Source organism: Oncorhynchus clarkii, chromosome 2, assembly GCF_045791955.1.
Source record: "Oncorhynchus clarkii lewisi isolate Uvic-CL-2024 chromosome 2, UVic_Ocla_1.0, whole genome shotgun sequence".
Lineage (NCBI taxonomy): Eukaryota > Metazoa > Chordata > Actinopteri > Salmoniformes > Salmonidae > Oncorhynchus > Oncorhynchus clarkii.
The window spans coordinates 43431799-43451374 of record NC_092148.1 but is presented as its reverse complement, the minus strand read 5'-3'; the positions used below and the strand labels follow the sequence as shown (position 1 = coordinate 43451374).

Genomic DNA, 19576 nt, shown 5'->3' with positions numbered 1-19576 from the left:
TCTAAAATGATCAGCCAAAATTGTTGCAACTCTTATTACTAGCGAGTTCAACCACTCATTCATCATCTGAGATCCCCAAAGATTGGAATGCTGCCGCGGTCATCCCCCTCTTCAAAGGGGGAGACACAATAGACCCCAACTGCGACAGACCTACATCTATCCTACCCTGCCTTTCTAAGGTCTTCGAAAGCCAAGTCAACAAACAGATCACCGACCATTTCGAATCCCACCGTACCTTCTCGGCTATGCAATCTGGTTTCTGAGCTGGTCATGGGTGCACCTCAGCCACGCTCAAGGTCCTAAACGATATCATAACCACCATCAATAAGAGGCAATACCGTGCAGCTGTATTCATCGCCCTGGCCAAGGCTTTCGACTCTGTTAATCCCCGCTTTCTTATCGGCAGACTCAACAGCCTTGGTTTCTCAAATGACTGACTCGCCTGATTCACCAACTACTTCACCAACTACTTCTCAGACAGAGTTCAATGTGGGGTTCAATGTGGGGGTGCCACAGGGTTAAATTCTCGGGCCAACTCTCTTCTCTGTATACATCAATGATGTTGCTCTTGCTGCTGGTGATTCTCTGGTACACCTCTACGCAGACGACACCATTCTGTATACTTCTGGCCCTTCTTTGGACACTGTTAACTAACCTCCAGACAAGCTTCAATGCAATACAACTATTTCCGTGGCCTGCAACTGCTCTTAAATGCAAGTAAAACTAAATGCATGCTCTTCAACCGATCGCTGCCCACACCTGCCCGCCTGTCCAGCATCACTACTCTGGACGGTTCTGACTTAAAATATGTGGACAATTACAAATACCTAGGCGTCTGGTTAGACTGTAAACTCTCCTTCCACACTCACATTAAGCATCTCCATTCCAAAATGAAATCTAGAATCGGATCCCTATTTCGCAACAAAGCATCCTTCACTCATATGCCAAACATACCCTCGTAAAAACTGACTATCCTACCGATCCTTGACTTCGGCGAAGTCATTTACAAAATAGCCTCCAACACTCTACTCAGCAAATTGGATGCAGTCTATCACAGTGTCATCCGTTTTGTCACCGAGCCCCATATAGTACCCACCACTGCGACTTGTATGCTCTCGTTGGCTGGCCCTCGCTTCATATTCGTCGCCAAACCCACTGGCTCCAGGTCATATATAAGTCTTTGCTAGGTAAAGCCCCGCCTTACCTGAGCTCACTGGTCACCATAGCAGCACCACGTAGTGGCGCAGCACGCGCTCCAGCAGGTATATTTCACCGGTCACCGGTTCCTTCCAGTTCTTTGCTGCCAATGACTGGAACGAACTACAAAAATCACTGAAGCTGGAGACATATCTCCCTCACTAACTTTAAGCACCAGCTGTCAGAGCAGGTCACAGGTCACTGCACCTGTACATAGCCCATCTGTAAATAGCCCATCCAACTACCTCATCCCCATACTGTTATTTATTTTGCTCCTTTGCACTCCAGTATCTCTACTTGCATATTCATCTCTGCACATCTATCACTCGTGTTTAATTACTATACTGTAATTATTTCGCCACTACGGCCTATTTATTGCCTTACCTCCCTCATCCTACCTAATTTACACACACTGTATATAGACTGTTGTATTATTGTATGTTTGTTTATTCCATGTGTTGTTGTTTGTGTCGCACTGCTTTGCTTTATCTTGACCTGGTCGCAGTTGTAAATGAGAACTTGTTCTCAACTAGCCTACCTGGTTAAATAAAGGGGAAATAAAAATATATACAAGTAGGCTTGGGTGGTATACCGTATACCGGGGTATTTGGAAAAAGCCATGGGATTGTTTTTCAATACCGTTGAAAATATCTTTGAAGTTTTTAATAAATCTGAATATTTGTAGCTACTTTTTAAGTAAATAACTGCAATCAACTTGTGCAATACATTAAATAAATAACATTGTGTTCTAAATTTCACCTGTCACATTATTATGAAGCTTATCGTAGTTCCCATAAACGTGTCACACAGTGTTTGTTTACAAGCACACAACGAGAGACCGGATTCTTGAGTCACTCACTGTTGTGCAGTATGAGTCAGGTGATCTAATTACAGTATGGAATTCACAACTAAATGTTTGCCAGCTAGATATTTTATAACAATTAAGTTAACTGTCTAAAATGTGCATTTGGTTTGCTAATTTAGTAGCGTGGCACAAACTGACTAGCATTTTTGATTTACTTGTATAGTTTAGGTCAGAAACTGAACAACATTCTTGCAATGCGCTCGTTAGCATTTAGTTCGCATTCACTTCCCTCCCACATGTTCCCTTGTAACACATCATACGCTTCCGCATTAAAAAAAATAAAAATAAAAGCCATTCCATGTTTAGTTTTCAAGTACAATTTAATAAAATTCAGTTGTAAACTTTTTTAATTTAAAAAGTTTAGGAAAATATGGCTTCCACAAATATGTTTATGTGAATGGAAGAGGAATGTTCTTCCTTGCAAATTATATTTTTCTCCATGGACTTTGAGAAGGGTTTACATTGAATCATTTAAAATTAGTTAAATAAGATTAAGATTAAAATAAGAGTATTTTAAGAGGCTTTTATTATCAGTAAAAAAGTGAGGAGCACAGAGCTTTTAAGAGTGGTTTAATTTGGTAATACATCAACAATGTAAACAGCACCATTGTTCTGAATATACAAATTCTCTCATGTGTTGTCATGATTGATTCTACTGAAATACTGATACAGGGGGAAAAAAACATGCTTATATATAGTGACAGTACAGTCTTTTGGCAGAAGAAACTACATTGATGTACTATGTCAGCAGTTGAAGACAAACTGTGTGGAGAATGATGCCCTTCAGTAATTGCTGGTGGTGGGTGTGGCTAGTTTACTTGTTGTGGTAGAACCTCTGTCCTGATTGGCTGTGGGAGAGGTAGGCATGCCGAGGGGTAGGTTGAGGAGAGCTCTGAAACGTTGTCTGTAAAATTGAAACAAAAGAGCATGAACAGATCATTTGGAAACATCACACTATATAAGTAGAATCTAGTTTTCTAAGTATCACTTCCAACTAAACATGAGCATATATAATATGAGAATATACTTGAGTCAGTCAAATCAAAACTAGGGTGCCTCTAGCCCAGGGTTATTCAATTACTGGGTCCACGAAAATATATAAAATAAGTGGAAAAATGTTGTTTATTTCAATATTTTAATGAATATCGCTAGCAACAGTTGACTAAACCAATTTTGATTTACATACCATACAGTAGAAAAGGGGAATATCTTCATATTTATTTCTCAACTCCTAATATTGAACTAATTACAGTAATTGGAGCTAATTACACTCACTGGAGATAATTACACTCCCTGGAGTATCTGACATAGGCTTTGAAAAAGCACCCACGAGTACCAGTCGTGGCAAGTGACACTGGCTACTGGCAAGCTTTCTTGACTTGGACATTCATTTTTGCAAAACCATTGTTAACCTCTTGAAACTAGGGGGCACTATTTTTATTTTTGAAAAAATAACGTTCCCAAAGTTAACCGCCTATTTCTTGGGACCAGATGCTAGAATATGGATATAATTGACAGCTTAGGATAGAAAACACTCTAAAGTTTCCAAAACTGTCAAAACATTGTGAGTATAACAGAACTGATATTGCAGGCGAAACCCAGAGGAAAATCCAATCAGGAAGTGCCTCTTATTTTGAAACCGTTGTGTTCCTATGCACCCCTATTGGCCATTGAAAGGGATACCAACCAGATTCCTTTTCTACGTATTCCCTAAGGTGTCTACAGCATTTAGACGTAGTTTCAGGCCTTTATTTTGAAGAATGAGCGTAAATGACTACATTGCGTCAGTGGCCAGCTGAGGGCTCTCAGAGTGATTCTTGCGTAAAAGACAGAGGTAGTCATTTTTCCTCTCGCTCCTACTGAAAAGCCAATTGTCCCGGTTTATATATTATCGAATAGATATTTGAAAAACACCTTGAGGATTGATTATAAAAAAACGTTTGCCATGTTTCTGTCGAAATTATGGACATCATTTTGACTTTTTTTGTTGTGACCGCTATTTCCGGTGGATTTCTCAACATAACGTGACCAACAAAAGGAGGTATTTTGGGTATAAAAATAATCTTTATGGAACAAAAGGAACATTTGCTGTCTAACTGAGAGTCTCGTCAGTGAAAACATCCGAAGATCAAAGGTAAACGATTAATTTGATTGCTTTTCTGATTTTCGTGACCAAGCTTCCTGCTGCTAGCTGGACATAATGCTATGCTAGACTATCGATAAACTTACACAAACGCTTGTCTTGCTTTGGCTGTAAAGCATAATTTCAAAATCTAAAAGGACAGGGTGATTAACAAAAGGCTAAGCTGTGTTTCACTATATTTCACTTGTGATTTCATGAATATGAATATTTTCTAGTAATATTTTTTGACCGTTGCGCTATGCTAATTAATGTAGTTGATGACAATTCTCCCGGATCCAGGATGGGTAGTTCCAAGAGGTTAACCTTTGTTTAACCAGCTGCTATTGGCAAACATGTTTGGAGTAGGGCTGGCACAATTATCGTATAATAGTCATCATAATCGCTTATTTGAGAAGGGGGGATTAAACTTTATATTCAAGTAGCTATAGTTTACGCAATATCAGTTTTGACATGAAGTGGGTAAAGTTAGTAATACTTAAACGAGTAGAATGGCAGTTGAGTGGAAGCTTCATTTCCAGAAGATCTAAGCGGTCAAAACCATCTGTTTTTAAGACAGGGGTGTGAATGCTGTGTTCTATTCATTAGGTATGTCGTAGTTTGTTGTGGGCGAAATTACAAAATTATGTTATAATACTGTTATTGCATCCAATGGTTGTTTTATGGAGTAGAATAGGGATTTTAGAACACTCCTCTGTGCGTGGTCTTCCAAGTTGGGCCTCTGGGGGCTTAATGCGGACAGTGGATTTACCATGCCTTTGGTGATAAAGCGTAAAAACCGCATTCCATATCATGAGTTGGTGTTTGTGTGCCGGGCGGTACCAAGGTGGAGGTGGCTCGGGTATGGATATGCCATTTGCGGGCAACCAAAAGTCCAGATCCATGGTACTGGGTTGATCACAGTAGGACTGGTGAGGTTAATGCATTGAACGAGGAACTAGAGTGCAGGTGATGCCTTGCGAGGGCATCTGGCTTGGTGAAGTTCAAATTATAACATGTAATGTTTTGATTAAATGTTTTGATAAATGAGGTAAACAGGTTTGCCCTATGGTTACTATTGTTAGAGGCTATTGTGACTGTTTTGTTTTGGAAACACTAATTAGGCAATATTTTGATAATGGTATGGGTTTCCCTGTTCACATGGGGATTGAAATCTAAAAAAACAGCGCTAACCGGTTTTCCTTGTCCGTCTCATTCACCTCTGTCATTTATTTGTGTTCTGTGAATGTGATAGGAGAGTGTGTGAGGGTAGAAATAAGTGTTAATCTTACATTTGGATAATAAGATATAGAAATTGGCTAAATAAGATGATTGAAATTTGGATAATAAGTCTTGATATAACGTTATCTTGGGGTTCCGTCCATCACTGCCCATAGAATATCAAGAGTGGTATTGAGAGAGGGATGTTATTTTAGATAGTAGCAGCAAGTCTATAGTTTCTGGGAGGCTAGACTTTGCTGTGATTTCTGGGAAGCTAGAGAACCATCTAGGATTCCATGACCGGGCAGGGCAGTGTCCGGGAAACGTCCGTTTTTTTTCTCCCACTGGGAGAATGTTTGCTGAGCCAATGGATTGGTTGATGTGAGTACCTAAGAATTTCTAACGTTCCATATTGATTCTGTGAAGATATGAAAATATGACGAATGGTATGCGTGCATAATGGATTACTAGAGATTTGATGAAGTAATGATGGAACTAAACGATAATAATATACTAACTTGCGCACCCAGACGTAGACGTACGTCAGGGTTGGGAAAATAATAGATAGGTTTTCTGAGTTGGTCCCTTTTATGGATAATTTGATGAAGAGGAGGTTTAAGCATTATTAAACTGTCTACAAAGTTAGGGCAATTGTCTCAGAAACTGGATTGGAGTGTGTCCACTTTTGGTTAATTTACCCTAACGATGTCGCTATGAAATGCTTATGGGATTGTCTACGTCCAGGTACTACATTTAAAATAAAACTGCCCATATTGCCTGAAAATGTGTTTATTTTTTTTGTAGTCTAAGAGGAGTTAATTATCGTATAAACCCTTTTCACATGTGGAAAATCAACGTAACTTAAAACGTAGCACAAAGCCTAACTTAGGGTTTTCCGTCAAACTAATTATCATTACAGAGCAAATGTGATGTAATGAAGTAATTTAAATACGTCACATGAGAAAATGTAATCCACTTTTATTACAAGGCGCAAGATCTGGTTTTACATCAGTGGATGTCGATATCATTTGTTTGACTGCTATGATGGTGAATAAATCCCTTTTGCGCATGTGAAAATCTCTGCGGAGAAACACTTGGAGGACCTTTCATGCCATTTCTGGTAATTGTGTCTTTATTATGTGCCAAGATGTTAACTTCTTCGGGCTAGGGGGCAGTATTCGGAAGTGAAATGAGGTGCCTAAAGTAAACTGCCTGTTACTTAGGCCCAGAAGCTAGGATATGAATATAATTGGTAGTATTGGATAGAAAACACTCTAAAGTTTCCAAAACTGTTAAAATAATGTATGTGAGTATAACAGAACTGATATGGCAGGCGAAAACCCGATGACAATCCATCCAGAATTGTGTTTTTTTCAGCTCACCCCTGATTACTATGGCTGTCAATGGGAATATAAAAGGAAAACCTCCCAGATTGCAGTTTCTAGGGCTTCCACTAAATGTCAACAGTCTTTAGAAAGAGTTTCAGGCTTGTTTTTTGAAAAATTAGCTAGAATTTGTAGTTTTAGAAAGTGGCTTCCATTTTGGCTGTAGTGTTTGTAGCGCGTTCCGGTGAGTGAGCGTACTTCACTATTTATCTCCGGTAATGGTCTCCGGTATTCTCCATCTTAAATTGTGTAGTTTATTTACATATTAGGGTACCTGAGGATTGATTAGGATGTTTGGAAGACGTTAATTGGTAATTTACGGGATTCATTTGTATGCATTTTGAACGAGGGAAACCGGTGGATTACTGAGTCAAGTGCGCCAATGGCTTTTTTGGGTTATAAAGGACCTTATAGAACAAAAGGACCATTTGATATGTAGCTGGGACCCTTGTGATTGCAACCATATTAAGATCTTCAAAGGTAAGTGATTTATTTTATCGCTATTTCTGACGCCTCTGCTTGGTTAGAAATGTATGCAATGATTTTGTGTTCGGGGCGCTGCCCTTAGATAATCGCATGGTGTGCTTTTGCCATAAAGCCTTTTTGAAATCTGACAAAGCGGCTGGATTAACAAGAAGTTAAGCTTTAAAATTATGTATGGTACTTGTATTTTCATGAATGTTTAATATTACGATTTTTGTCATTTGAATTTCGCGCTCTGCAATTTCACCGGATGTTGTCGAGGTGAAACACTAGCGTCCCAATGATCCGTAAGAAGTTAAGTCTACTTTAATTGGATTATTTGCAGGATTTACTTCATCATTTCAATAGCATTAGGCTTACAAACCTGACTCAGTTACACCAGCTCTGTCAGGAGGAATGGGCCAAAATTCACTCAACTTATTGTGGGAAGCTTGTGGAAGGCTACCCAAAATGCTTGACCCAAGCTAACCTCATATGCAAGGGGGCAGTATTTTCACGTCCGGATGAAAAGTGTGCCCAACGTAAACTGCCTGTTACTCAGGCCCAGAAGCTAGAATATGCATATAATTAGTAGATTTGGATAGACAACAAAGTTTCCAAAACCGTTAAAATAATGTCTGTGAGTATAACAGAACTCCTATTGCAGGCAAAAACCAGAGAAAAATCCAACCAGGAAGTGGGAAATCAGAGGTTTGTAGTTTTTCAAGTGATTTCCTATCCAATATCCAGTGTAAATAGGGTCAGATTGCAATTCATAAGGCTTCCAGTAGATGTCAACAGTCTTTAGAAAGTTGTTTCATGCTTCTATTGTGAAAGGGGAGTGAATAAGAGCTGTTTCAACAATTGGTCAGGATGAAAGCCTTTAGTTTAGTCTCGAGCCGTGAGCGCGAGCTACGTTCCCTTTCCTTTCTAATGACAACGGAATTGTCTGGTTGGAATATTATTGAAGATTCATGATAAAAACATCCTAAAGATTGATTAAATACATTGTTTGAGATGTTTCTACGAACTTTAATGGAACTTTTTTCACTTTTCGTCTGGACTTAGTGCCCGCGCTTTGTGCATTTGGATTAGTGAACTAAACGCGCAAACAAAAAGGAGGTATTTGGACATAAATTATGGACTTTATCGAACAAAACAAACGTTTATTGTGGAGCTGGGAGTGCATTCCGATGAAGATCATCAAAGGTAAGTGAATATTTATAACGCTATTTCTGACTTTTGTTGACTCCACAACTTGGCGGGTATCTGTATGGCTTGTTTTGGTGGCTGAGCGCTGTACTCAGATTATCGCATGGTGTGCTTTTGCCGTCAATCTTTTTTGAAATCTGACAGTGGTTGCATTAACTTCATATGGCTGCAGGGGCAGTATTGAGTAGCTTGGATGAAAAGGTGCCCATTGTAAATGGCCAGCTCCTCAGTCTCAGTTGCTAATATATGCATATTATCATTAGTATTGGATAGAAAACACAAAAGTTTCCAAAAAACGGTCAAAATATTGTCTGTGAGTATAACAGAACTGATATTGCAGGCGAAACCCTGAGGAAAATCAAAACAGAAAGTGGCTTCTATTTTGAAAACTCCATGTTCCATAGCCTCCCTTTGCTGGATAGCCTCCCTTTTCCTATCGCTTCCTCAAGGTGTCAACATTCTTCATACATAGTTTCAGGCTTTTATTTAGAAAAATGAGCCAGAACGATAACATCGCGTCAATTGGTCACATGAGTTTTGCTCGCGCAACAGAGTTGATAGGTATTGCTTTTCCCTCTCCTACTGTGAAAGACATTTGCGGTTGATATATTATCGATTATATATTTTAAAAACAACCTGAGGATTGATTATAAAAAACGTTTGACATGTTTCTGTGGATACTATGGAAACTATTTGGAATTTTCATCTTCGTTGTCGATTTCTGAACATAACGCGACAAACAAACGGAGGTATTTTGGATATAAAAGGAGGCAAAACATTACTGAACATAACGTGCCAATTTAAACTGAGATTTTTGGATATAAATATGAACTGTATCTGTAACTGTATGAACTGTAAGTCCTATGAGTGCCATCTAATGAAGATCAAAGGTTAGTGATTAATTCTCTCTATTTCTGCTTTTTGTGACTCCTCTCTTTGGCTGGAAAATTTAGTTTTTTGTGACTAGGCGCTGACCTAACATAATCGCATGGTATGCTTTCGCCGTAAAGCCTTTCTGAAATCGGGCACCGTGGTTGGATTAACAAGAAGTTTCTTTAAAATGGTGTATAATACTTGTATGTTTGAGGAATGTTAATTATGAGATTTCTGTTGTTTGAATTTGGCGCCCTGCAATTTCCCTGGTTGTTGTCAAAAGAAGTAACAAATGTAAAGGCAATGCTACCAAATACTAATTGAGTGTATGTACTATATGTAAACTTCTGACCCAATGGGAATGTGATGAAAGAAATAAAAGCTTAAATAAATCATTCACTCTACTATTATTCTGACATTTCACATTCTTAAAATAAAGTGGTGATCCTAACTGACCTAAGACAGGGAACTGTTACTAGGATTAAATGTCAGGAATTGTTCAAATCTGAGTTTAAATGCATTTGACTAAGGTGTATGTAAACGTCCGACTTCAACTGTATATGAAGGAGTGTATTGTCGTGTTGTTTGTTCTGTTTTGATACAAATCTCACCAGATTGGGTCTGCTGGATTGTTGGGATTTCTCCCGATGGGTTAGAGGTCTAACTTCCCGATCCTGTGGCTCTGCGATGAGGGGAGCATAAGCCAATTTGAAAAAATGGTTTCAACAGAATGTGTTATTCTCTGACAAGTTTTTAGAAATATGTATTAAGAATAATTGGTGAAAGTAATAGTTTGTCATATAATCAATGCTTGTCTGGATTTCCTGAATCAGAAATAAACTGAACTAAACTGTTGTTCTGATCTGTCCTCTTGATGCATGGCAGGGATAATTTTGGCAGAAAACGGTGTGAACCCCCTCGAACTGGCTGAAGAAGAGCGACAAAGGTGTTCAAAACGGCCCTGTCTACACCATTTCTACCGAGAGACCTGTCCGAGCCAGCAACCGGTGGACAGCATCCAATCGAAGCTATCAACTGTTTTTTTTCTCTCATGCCTTCTCTCAGGAGTGTGACAGGAGTCCACATGAAGTGAGTATGGGGAGAGATCTGTTCCGAAGCTTATCTTATGTTGCTGGTATACTGGTTGACAAATGGACAAGACATAATGGGTGGTGAAGGTGGTGGCGGCCCAGGTGAGATATTGAAATTGGGACATTATCAATGGCCATCCACTTTGAACTGTAAAGCTATCTGAAGAAGAATGTGAAGAGATGCCGGAAGGGGGGGGGGGGGGGGGGGGGGGGGGGGGTTGGTCAACAGTGCCCAGGATTGATTGACTTGTCTTAAAATTGTTTATTTTGGGGAATCAGGTTGATTGAGGTCAACACACTGCTAAATTTATAGTAATTTAGATTAACAATGCATTAAGATACTGATCTGTAATAATAATCATGATAACTTAATACTAGGATTATAGGGTAATTATACTGCATGTATATGTACATTCTGCCAATGTTGATGTGTGTTAAATTGAGGGTTTTAAGTTTGAGTGATAGGACAAATGTCAATCAATGAGCAATCTCATTCTAAAAATGGGTCGGATAATTGGGTTTTGATTACGAATTGGAAACCGAATGATTTTTAAAACTGACTGAGTTTAGTATGTTAATAACTATGAGTGAAGAAATTAATGTATTATGGATTGATTGTTTTGATTGTTGTTGTTGTGTACTAGCATGCCCAGAGACTGAAAGTGTGCCTAATCTATTTGATCTATAGGTATTGCCTTATAAATAGTGGAATCATGTTGCTTGTCCTGGGTCATGTTCATTAGGCACCAACACAATACATTTTTACTTAAACCAGGATTCACTACCTGGATTTGTCCAACAAAATATGCTTATTTTAGTTTCTGGGATGGAAATAGTTATTTCCACAATGCTGACCAAGGTAAGTATGCTCAGTATCAACATGTTTTGTTTCATACGCATGAAAAATGTACTCTGATTTAGATTGCTGATAATTTCTTAACAATATTAATGTTTATATCATTCCCAATGAAGGATAATTTTATGTCAAGGCTAAAAGGCTCAACGAATCAATTTACAATAGTAGTATTTTTTGTATTTATTTTATTTGACCTTTATTTAACTAGGCAAGTTAGTAAAGAACAAATTCTTATTTTCAATGACAGCCTAGGAACAGTGGGTTAACTGCCTTGGTCAGGAGCAGTATACTAGTGCAAGGTGTTTTTCTACATGTTTAAAAGTTGTTTGATGACCTATGTTTTCTACATGTGAATGAATGTTTTAAAACCTTGTAATTTACTTTTAGGTTGAGAAAAATTACAAGATTATGTTATAATACTGTTATTGCATCAAATGTTTTTTTTATGGAGAAGAATAGGGATTTTAGAACACTCATCTGTGCGTGGTCTTCTGAATTGGGCCTCTGGGGGATTAATGCTGACAGTGGATTTACCATGCCTTTGGTGATAAAGCCTAAAAAACGCATTCCATAGCATGAGTTGGTGTTTGTGTGCCAGGAGGTACCAGGGTGAGGATGGCTTGGGTATGGATAATGATGAGGGGAACCTTCTTTTGGGGGCCAGACCCTGGTTTCCACACACTGAAAACGGTCTTTACAGCAGATACTGTCTGCTGTGAATTATTAGTATCTTTCATACAAATCCTAACCGTGTGACCCATTCCATGCATCTGCTGTTTGTCATGAACATTCAGAAGGATGTACTTTCCTATAAAATGCTGTGGCTCAAATCCGCTCGTTGGGCTCTCAACGAATCATCTAGGGTGGTTCGTTGACCAGCTTCATTATTTCAATAACGAATCGATGTTAAGAAGTTTTGAATAAAGTAATATCCCGATTGGTGATTGTGATCGTCTTTTCTCATTATTGATTAGTATTTCCACGACAAGTTGTATTCATTATGTATGTCTTTCAACGATGCAATACAATTTAAACATTTTGTTTTACAAAAATGACAATAGCTGTGTTCGAATACTAACCGCACTAACCATACTAATTATGACGTGACTTGAGTATAAGGTATGCTTATTGGTCATAGTATAGATATAGTTAGTAGGCCAAAAGTTCTAGGATGTTGTACTAAATTTGCCAAAATATGAAGTACACACGCAGAAGACACTATTTCTGTACTTTCAGGCCCATAATGCAATTCTTCAGGAAATGGGCATGGCTTCACATCGTTTCCAGATTTGAAGAAAACATGCAGTCGAAGTACAACCATAGCGGATACAAATGTATTGCTTTAACTAATTATGACAAGTGTTAAGAAAATGTGGAGCAATGTAATAAAGTAATGACTTTTCAAATAAGTTACCTTACATGTTATGTTGGCTGACAATTTGTTAGCTAAGCTGTCCTTACGAACAACCTAGCATATCATTACAGTAGTATGTACTGGTATGTTCTTAGCGAGCTTCCTAACATTAGTTGGCTACATCAAACTTGCCAGTATATTACCATAGATTAACTAACCAACGTTTACTGACTTCATTATTCCTGTCATTCTTAGCTTACTAAATGGTATAGTGGTTGTGAGTGTCGTTGCGCGTTCACAATTGACATCCGGGTGCTTTCGTAAATTCGCTCTGGCCATCTACTCCAATTTCAGAGCACTCTCATCTGAGTGTACTAGACAGTGCAGAATAATGAATTTACGAACGCTCAACACCCCTTGAATATGGCCGGTGTCAGTAAACGTCGACAAAAAAAGCGTAATTCAATTGTCGACAGCAGCACAGTCGCAGCCACAAACGCTCTGGATAACATGAAAACTGCCTAACCAGCTCTGCTAGGGCGAGTGAAATTGTCAGAATGGTCTCATTTGTGTCTGGAAGTAGCTAGCCAACGTTAGCTTGGGTGCTTGACTGCCTTTGTAAGGTCAGAACAGTCAAATCAACCCGACTCCTCAGCCCGAGCAAACCGCTCTGAATTTACAAAAGGAGAACGTTCTGAATTTACGAGCGCACTCTGGAACTCCAGATTGAATTTAAGAACACACCCGAAGTCGTAAAATGTCTAACTAGTAATTTGTTATGCTAACTAGCAACAGCATCAACTTCCGGTAGACATGCAAAGAGCTAGTACGCTCAACTGAAAGCATACTGTTCGTTTACAGTATACTAAAATGAACTAATAGTACATAGTATGTAGTATATACTCATTAGGTATGTAGTATACAGTATGTTAGTATGGGTATTCGAACACAGCTAGCATCTGTGGTCATTTGCATGACAATCGTTACACTAAATTGCATAATCGTCCCAGCCCTAGCTTGGAGTTAACTTTCTAACTAATAGGCTATATTAGAGATCACACTTCTCCAATTATAATGTGGGGAGGTCAAAATAATGAAAAGCTATCGACCAAATCTATTCATTTTAACATGTTGATTACATGTCCTTGCCATAATTCACAAGACAAGCAATGGGTCACCGGTTTGCCTGGGCAAGAAAAGGTTGAAGACCCCTGCTTTAGTCTAAAATAGTGATGAATACGCTAAACCATATCACTACACGACTGGTGTTGATTTTCATGACGTATTCATTGTATTTCGTCGAGGCCATTATCATTGGCCATTTGATCTATCCGGCAGCACCAAGGCTGTATATAAGGGGTTGTGCTGCTCAGATGTGGGTGATGTCTGATAGGATACTCACTGGGTGAGCCTGCTGTGGAGGTGTTCCATGGGTAAAGCTTCCCGGAGAGGCTGGACGGGGGGGATGGGCATACGGTAAGCCAGACTATTCACAAAGAACAGGAGGCGGAGGAAAAGATGAGGTTATGAATTAACAAAGCTGACCGACTTCGTAACCCTGTGGTGTGTTTCATACCATAGAAGGAAGAGAGCAATGCATAAAGCTGGGTTGTGTTCATTAGGCACAAAACTGAAAAAAGTGGAGTGAAATGGAGAGGTACTAACTGAATGCTTCCAATAAGAAACACTTGTTTTGGTTTTTCATTGCAAAACGTTTTGCTGCGTGCCCTAATGAACATGACCCAGGGTAGGTGGGCTTTACCTTGGCAGCGGGGATCTGCACCGCGAGGGAGGGGGTAGGCAGCAGGCCTGCAGCACAGGCATGAAGTGTCTGAGAGTGCATGGGCCGTAGAGTACTCTGAAGCCAACACAAAAACACAGCAGAAAAGGATTAAGGGCCAGTTACGTGCAAGATAACCACAGATGACCCGCTCACAAACTGAAATACAGTACACTGCTTGTGATCAACCTCTTAAATGCATTGTTTAAACACTACGGTTTATAACACTGTTATATAACCATATCATCCTGTGTCATGCTATTTTGCCAGTCGATTTGGGGCCCAATGAACTTACAGAGTCAGTGAAACCAGATTGTTGATTAGCATGTTCAAGCTGCTTCTGTAGAGGGATCCCAGCACTGGGGATTAATCCTGGGGACAAAAAATATAAAATGGTGAACAGAGAAAATTGAGTGAAGCAAGAGAGTAGTAAGTGAGTAGTAAAGTCAGCACACCCATCCTAGTGTCATTACGCATAAACCTTATATGAAATATGCCACAATCCCAAGTGTGAGGCCTACAACAACCTATAGACATTATTAGACACAGACACACAGGTGTAAGGTACCTGGCTGAGAGGTAAAGTGGCTGTGTACAGCGTAGCCCTGCTGCTGGTGAGGCAGGTACTGCATGGCCTGGAACGCTGAGGCACCTGGACGGGGACGGCATTAAGGAGCGGTTTATGAGTGAAGCACACACACAAACAGCATACACAATAAACTTCTCATTCTCATAATGACCACAACATGGTCACCTTGAAAAACAACACAAACCTGACTGCTCCCATATCTGTTTGTCAAATATGTTTGGCTTAACAATGACCATAGGAATTGGCAAACCAGACCAAAAAGATCTGGGACCAAGCTACCAGATACATATTATATTAGGCTTTCAATGTCACATAGACAACATGTCTCTCAAATAACAATTAAACTGAAAGCGGTTACCTCTGAGCTGCGAGCTGCTGGCGTAGCTGACAGGGACATGCTGGCTGGTGGCGAAGGGAGAGGAGTGCTGTGCCTGGGTGAGCTGGCCGTAGGGGCCATGGGCTGCCTGGCTGGCTGAATACTGCCCATGCTCGGAGCCCACGGAGCTCATCCCTGGCTGGCTCTGGTAGTGACGCCCCTGTCAAGTAACATACAGGAGACGTTTTCACACACATTCAATGTACTATAAGTCGCCTTGGATAAAAGGGTCTACTAAATTCCATATACTATTAGTAGATTACATTCAGGCCAGACCTAAATTAAGTATAGAACACTTTATAAAATCAGGGCATATTGGGTCCCCATTCGTCAGTCCTCAAGCCACTGAAGTCCTAATTATAATCAACAGGAACAAGTGCCTGCTACATACACTGAGGGGCTTGAGGCCAAATACTGGAAACCCTGGTATTTATGAAATCTGCTCACTCACAGGAAGGACAGGGGACTGGAAGAGCTGTTTACTGCGTTCTCCAAGCAGAGCAGCAGAGCGGCCATGACTCACTTGACCTGCTGATCATTGATATAGAGAGGAGGGTAACATGGAGAGAAAGATACACAGAGGGAGAGAGGGAGGCTGGTAATGTGCATAGTACAACTAACAGTATGTGTGTATAGACAATTACGCTTGTATTATATCAATCAGTGTGAATTACCTTGCATGCTGAGCAGATGTTGTCCTGAGTGGATAGCCATGCTGGGCTGGTACGTAGCAGATGTCAGGGTTGTCATGTCACTACAAGAAAACATTGGGGAAAGAAAGTAAGATCTTGTCCATAGTCACAATGTGTGAGTATAGTAACAATGTTAATGCTAGTTTATCAGCAAACAGGACTGACTTTCATATAAAGCGCCAATAACATACGTAGGTTGCTGGGGAATGTGTTAGCCTGGTGGTGCCAGATCTGTATGTGCTGTATGTATGTGCTTTCAACAACAACCATAGATGTTTGCAAAACAGATCTGGGACCAGATCTGGGACCACCATGCTAGGGATAAGGATTTTTCAAGACCTCCAGAGCCTTTACCTCTGTTCTTTCCTCCGTCTCTTCTCCTCCTCATGGAGCACTTTCTTCAACTGGAGGAAGAGCTGGTGTTTCTCTTCTTGTAGCCCCTGTAGCTTCTCCCCCATCTTCATGATCTAAGGGAGAGAAAGAGGGACAAAAATAAAGAGGAGTTAAGTAAGAGGAACCCCGAAAGAGAGAGTGAGGCACTAAAGAGCTCAATAACTCACCTGCTCTTTCGTCTCATCTAAAGACATTCTCTCTTCCACCTCTTTCTTTCTCTTCCTTTCCTCCTCCTCCTTCTGCTTCTGCTCCATCATTTTGTCTACTTCTTCCTCCTCTGTGACACAAGGTTGGGTGAGAGGGTTACAGAACAGGAAAGGGGGATACCTAATCAGTTGTACAACTGAATGCATTCAACTGAAACGTGGATTCTGCATTTAACCCAACCCCTCTGAATACGGGGAACAGTGGGTTAACTACCTTGCTCAGGAGCTGATATCAGCGTGTTACCTGCAACTTTGTTGGAGTTTGCAAACTACCAGTGTCATTGGGTAGAGGGTTCGTTCTTACCTTGTCTCTTGCGGTCTCGCTCTCGCATGATGTGTTTGTGCAGGGCGCGTGCCATGGCATTGGACAGTTTGGGCCTCTCTAGTAGAGCAGGCATGATGGTAGGAATTGGTGGGGCCAGCTAAGAACAGACAGATTGACACAGGATGAAAGTGAGCACAATAATCACCACTGACATATTGTAAGTTTACATCCATTTACCTACCACAGTCCTTCATTAATCAAACAATACAATGCTCAATCAGGCTGTTATGATAAAGTCCCTAATAATTAGATCACAACGGCAGAAATGGAGCGAGAGCTTAGGACTACAAGGTTCTATCTGCAAAAACATGATTGAGATAACTGGCTTTAACGTTCCGATCCATCTTTGGTTTCAACAGTTTATGCAATTTTTTATACTGTATTAATTTGACCTTAACATTAATTAGGGGTATTTAGAGTACTATATAGGTCGAACATTGAACAGAACAAGGCATGTCAATAACTCAATTTTGACAAAAATGCTGATATAACTATAAAGTCCCGAACTCTCGAAACTTTAACCTACATTATAATAATATATTCAGTTAGCTAGCCATGTCCAGAACCAGCTAAAATATGTCTGACTAGCTCAACTGTCAGTAGCTACACTTTGAAAAAGCGGTGATATGTGAACACTTCCATACAGCAGTTACACAGTAGTATAAATAATAGTGCTGAGAATTTGAGACCAACTTTTACGTGGCGATACTTCAATTCCCAACTTGTAAGACAACACATCTTCTATATTTCCATGTCTAGTAACAGGGGGTTTGTTTGAATTTAGAAAATGCTTGGTTATTAAATTAAATAATTGTTTTGCTCCATTAAGTAATCCAACAATGCAAACCCCACCATCTTGTCTATTTAAAATCTTCTGTCATCGATTGAGACAGGTGGGTGTCCCACCCCAAAGTGCTGCATGTTATGACACTAACCTGTCTCGATCAACGATCAGATTTGACATAGAAAAGATGGCTGCGTACACATTGTTGGATTACGAAATGGAGCAACATATTTAATAATAAGAGTATTTTCTCAATTCAAACGAACTCCCTGCAACTAGACATGGAAGTCTAGAAGACGTGTTGCGTCTTCCAAGTCAGGAATTTAAGCAGCTGAGGAACGCTCAACTCTGTTCTCTTATATCGACGCAGAGTTGAGTATTGATGACTGGACGTGTTTATTAAAAGTATGAATTTCATCGGAAGGACTGCAGTTGTACCGGACAAACGGGAAACTCTTAGGCCTACCTGTACCGCTATCAAAAAATCATAATCACATCCTCGATCTACCCTATTTAAGTCTAATAATTACCAATTATAACGTTAGTCAATAATACATTAGTCTAAATTGTATCGCTAGTTAGCTGCCACTGGCTAATAACCCGTTAGAAATATTACGCGTTAGCTAGCTTGTATTACTTACAAGCTGGCTGTTACCCTGTAGGTAATCTCACACTAGCAGTTTAGCATTAACTAGCGATATTGATTTGAAAAGTCAGTGATCTGTCTACTTTTAAATAACATACGCCAAGGCTGACTCTATAGTGAGCTAGCTAGCTAAACACATTTGCAAAGCAAATCCCGATTTAGCATCAATAATTCAACGACAGTTTAGCTAGCTAGCTAAACTGCACATACTCGCATATCTAGCAGTCTTGCAATACAATTGCGTGGAATCTCCTCAAAACGCACTTTTTCCTTGTCAGAAAATATGTCTTTGTTTGGCTGGTTTGCAGGTAAAATGTTAAAAAAAAGCCCAATGTTGACACAAGTTGGGTGTATTCACTAGGAACCCAAACTGAACAAAACGGAAGAGGTCTTCTTCTATGGTGTTGTAGCGGTCCGCAAACACACGTTAAAGGTGCGTGAACCCTTCTTCTTCTTCTTTGAGGTTTAACGGCGGTTGGCATCCAAATTCTTGCATGACCGCCACCTACTAGACTGGAGTACCTTTATACTTTGCTATAAAAAATAAAAATAAACAAATACCCTATCATCTCTAACACTACACTCACAAAAAAAAAAATGTGAATAAATAAATACAGTTAAAATTGCACCACATTACTCTACTATTTAAATATATTTAGTCCTACCACATGCCAACAACTTGAAAGGATGGGACATCACCACAAAAGCTCGTACAGGATAACTTTATATATCCTAACATCACTTTGTCTGGCAAAGGCTCAACATCAAAACTCACCCTGCCACCCTGTCTGCGTCGCACCAAACAACGAGCATCACAAACACTGCTGGATTCTTCAACTTCAGTTGGTTAACTTTTACATTTACTGCTACCCCACTTTTGAGGAGATGGCAATAAATTGTAACTTGGAATCGTATTAACGTCCATTGTGTACATTGCCCGTGCGTTAACAAGTTAACAATTGGCTATGCAGTGCATTCTCTGTAGAATCCCACAAGAAGTGAATGGGAGTCAATTGGGCGCTAGCTCAAAAACCCAGCATGAATTACGTTAAACAAAACTCAATATTACAAATATTTTCAGAGAATATAGATAATTAACTTGTTCTTAATATAGTATAGCTTTTAAATTGTGTCATTACAAAATAGGCAT

The 19576-nt window shown here is 39.7% G+C and overlaps 1 protein-coding gene across 7 annotated transcripts; it reads right to left on the bottom strand.

Annotated features, from left to right (window-relative positions):
- Positions 1 to 2619: 2619 nt before the first annotated feature.
- On the bottom strand, positions 2620 to 18839 carry LOC139368171 (G protein pathway suppressor 2-like). 7 transcript variants are annotated; one of them, XM_071106828.1, is made up of 13 exons: positions 18691 to 18839; positions 16976 to 17093; positions 16633 to 16742; positions 16427 to 16539; positions 16055 to 16134; positions 15832 to 15911; positions 15363 to 15540; positions 14984 to 15067; positions 14711 to 14787; positions 14398 to 14493; positions 14038 to 14121; positions 9946 to 10016; positions 2620 to 2966 (listed from the first exon to the last, which is right to left on the bottom strand). In XM_071106828.1, exons 2-12 carry the CDS (start codon positions 17067 to 17069, stop codon positions 9987 to 9989), a joined length of 1026 nt encoding a protein of 341 aa, XP_070962929.1. In that variant the 5' UTR covers positions 17070 to 17093; positions 18691 to 18839; the 3' UTR covers positions 2620 to 2966; positions 9946 to 9986. The 7 variants fall into 7 exon arrangements, with proteins under 7 accessions (XP_070962929.1, XP_070962936.1, XP_070962920.1 ...); XM_071106835.1 differs by having other exon boundaries at positions 15832 to 15908; XM_071106819.1 differs by having other exon boundaries at positions 18637 to 18814.
- Between the last annotated feature and the right edge of the window lie 737 nt (positions 18840 to 19576).

Excerpts from the sequence above, each read along its gene's own strand:
- LOC139368171 (XM_071106780.1), bottom strand. Across the intron at positions 15,912-16,054 it reads ACATCTGCTCAGCATGCAAG|CAGGTCAAGTGAGTCATGGC; the intron begins GTAATTCACACT and ends ATCAATGATCAG. Across the intron at positions 14,494-14,710 it reads AATCTGGTTTCACTGACTCT|AGTACTCTACGGCCCATGCA; the intron begins GTAAGTTCATTG and ends TGTTGGCTTCAG.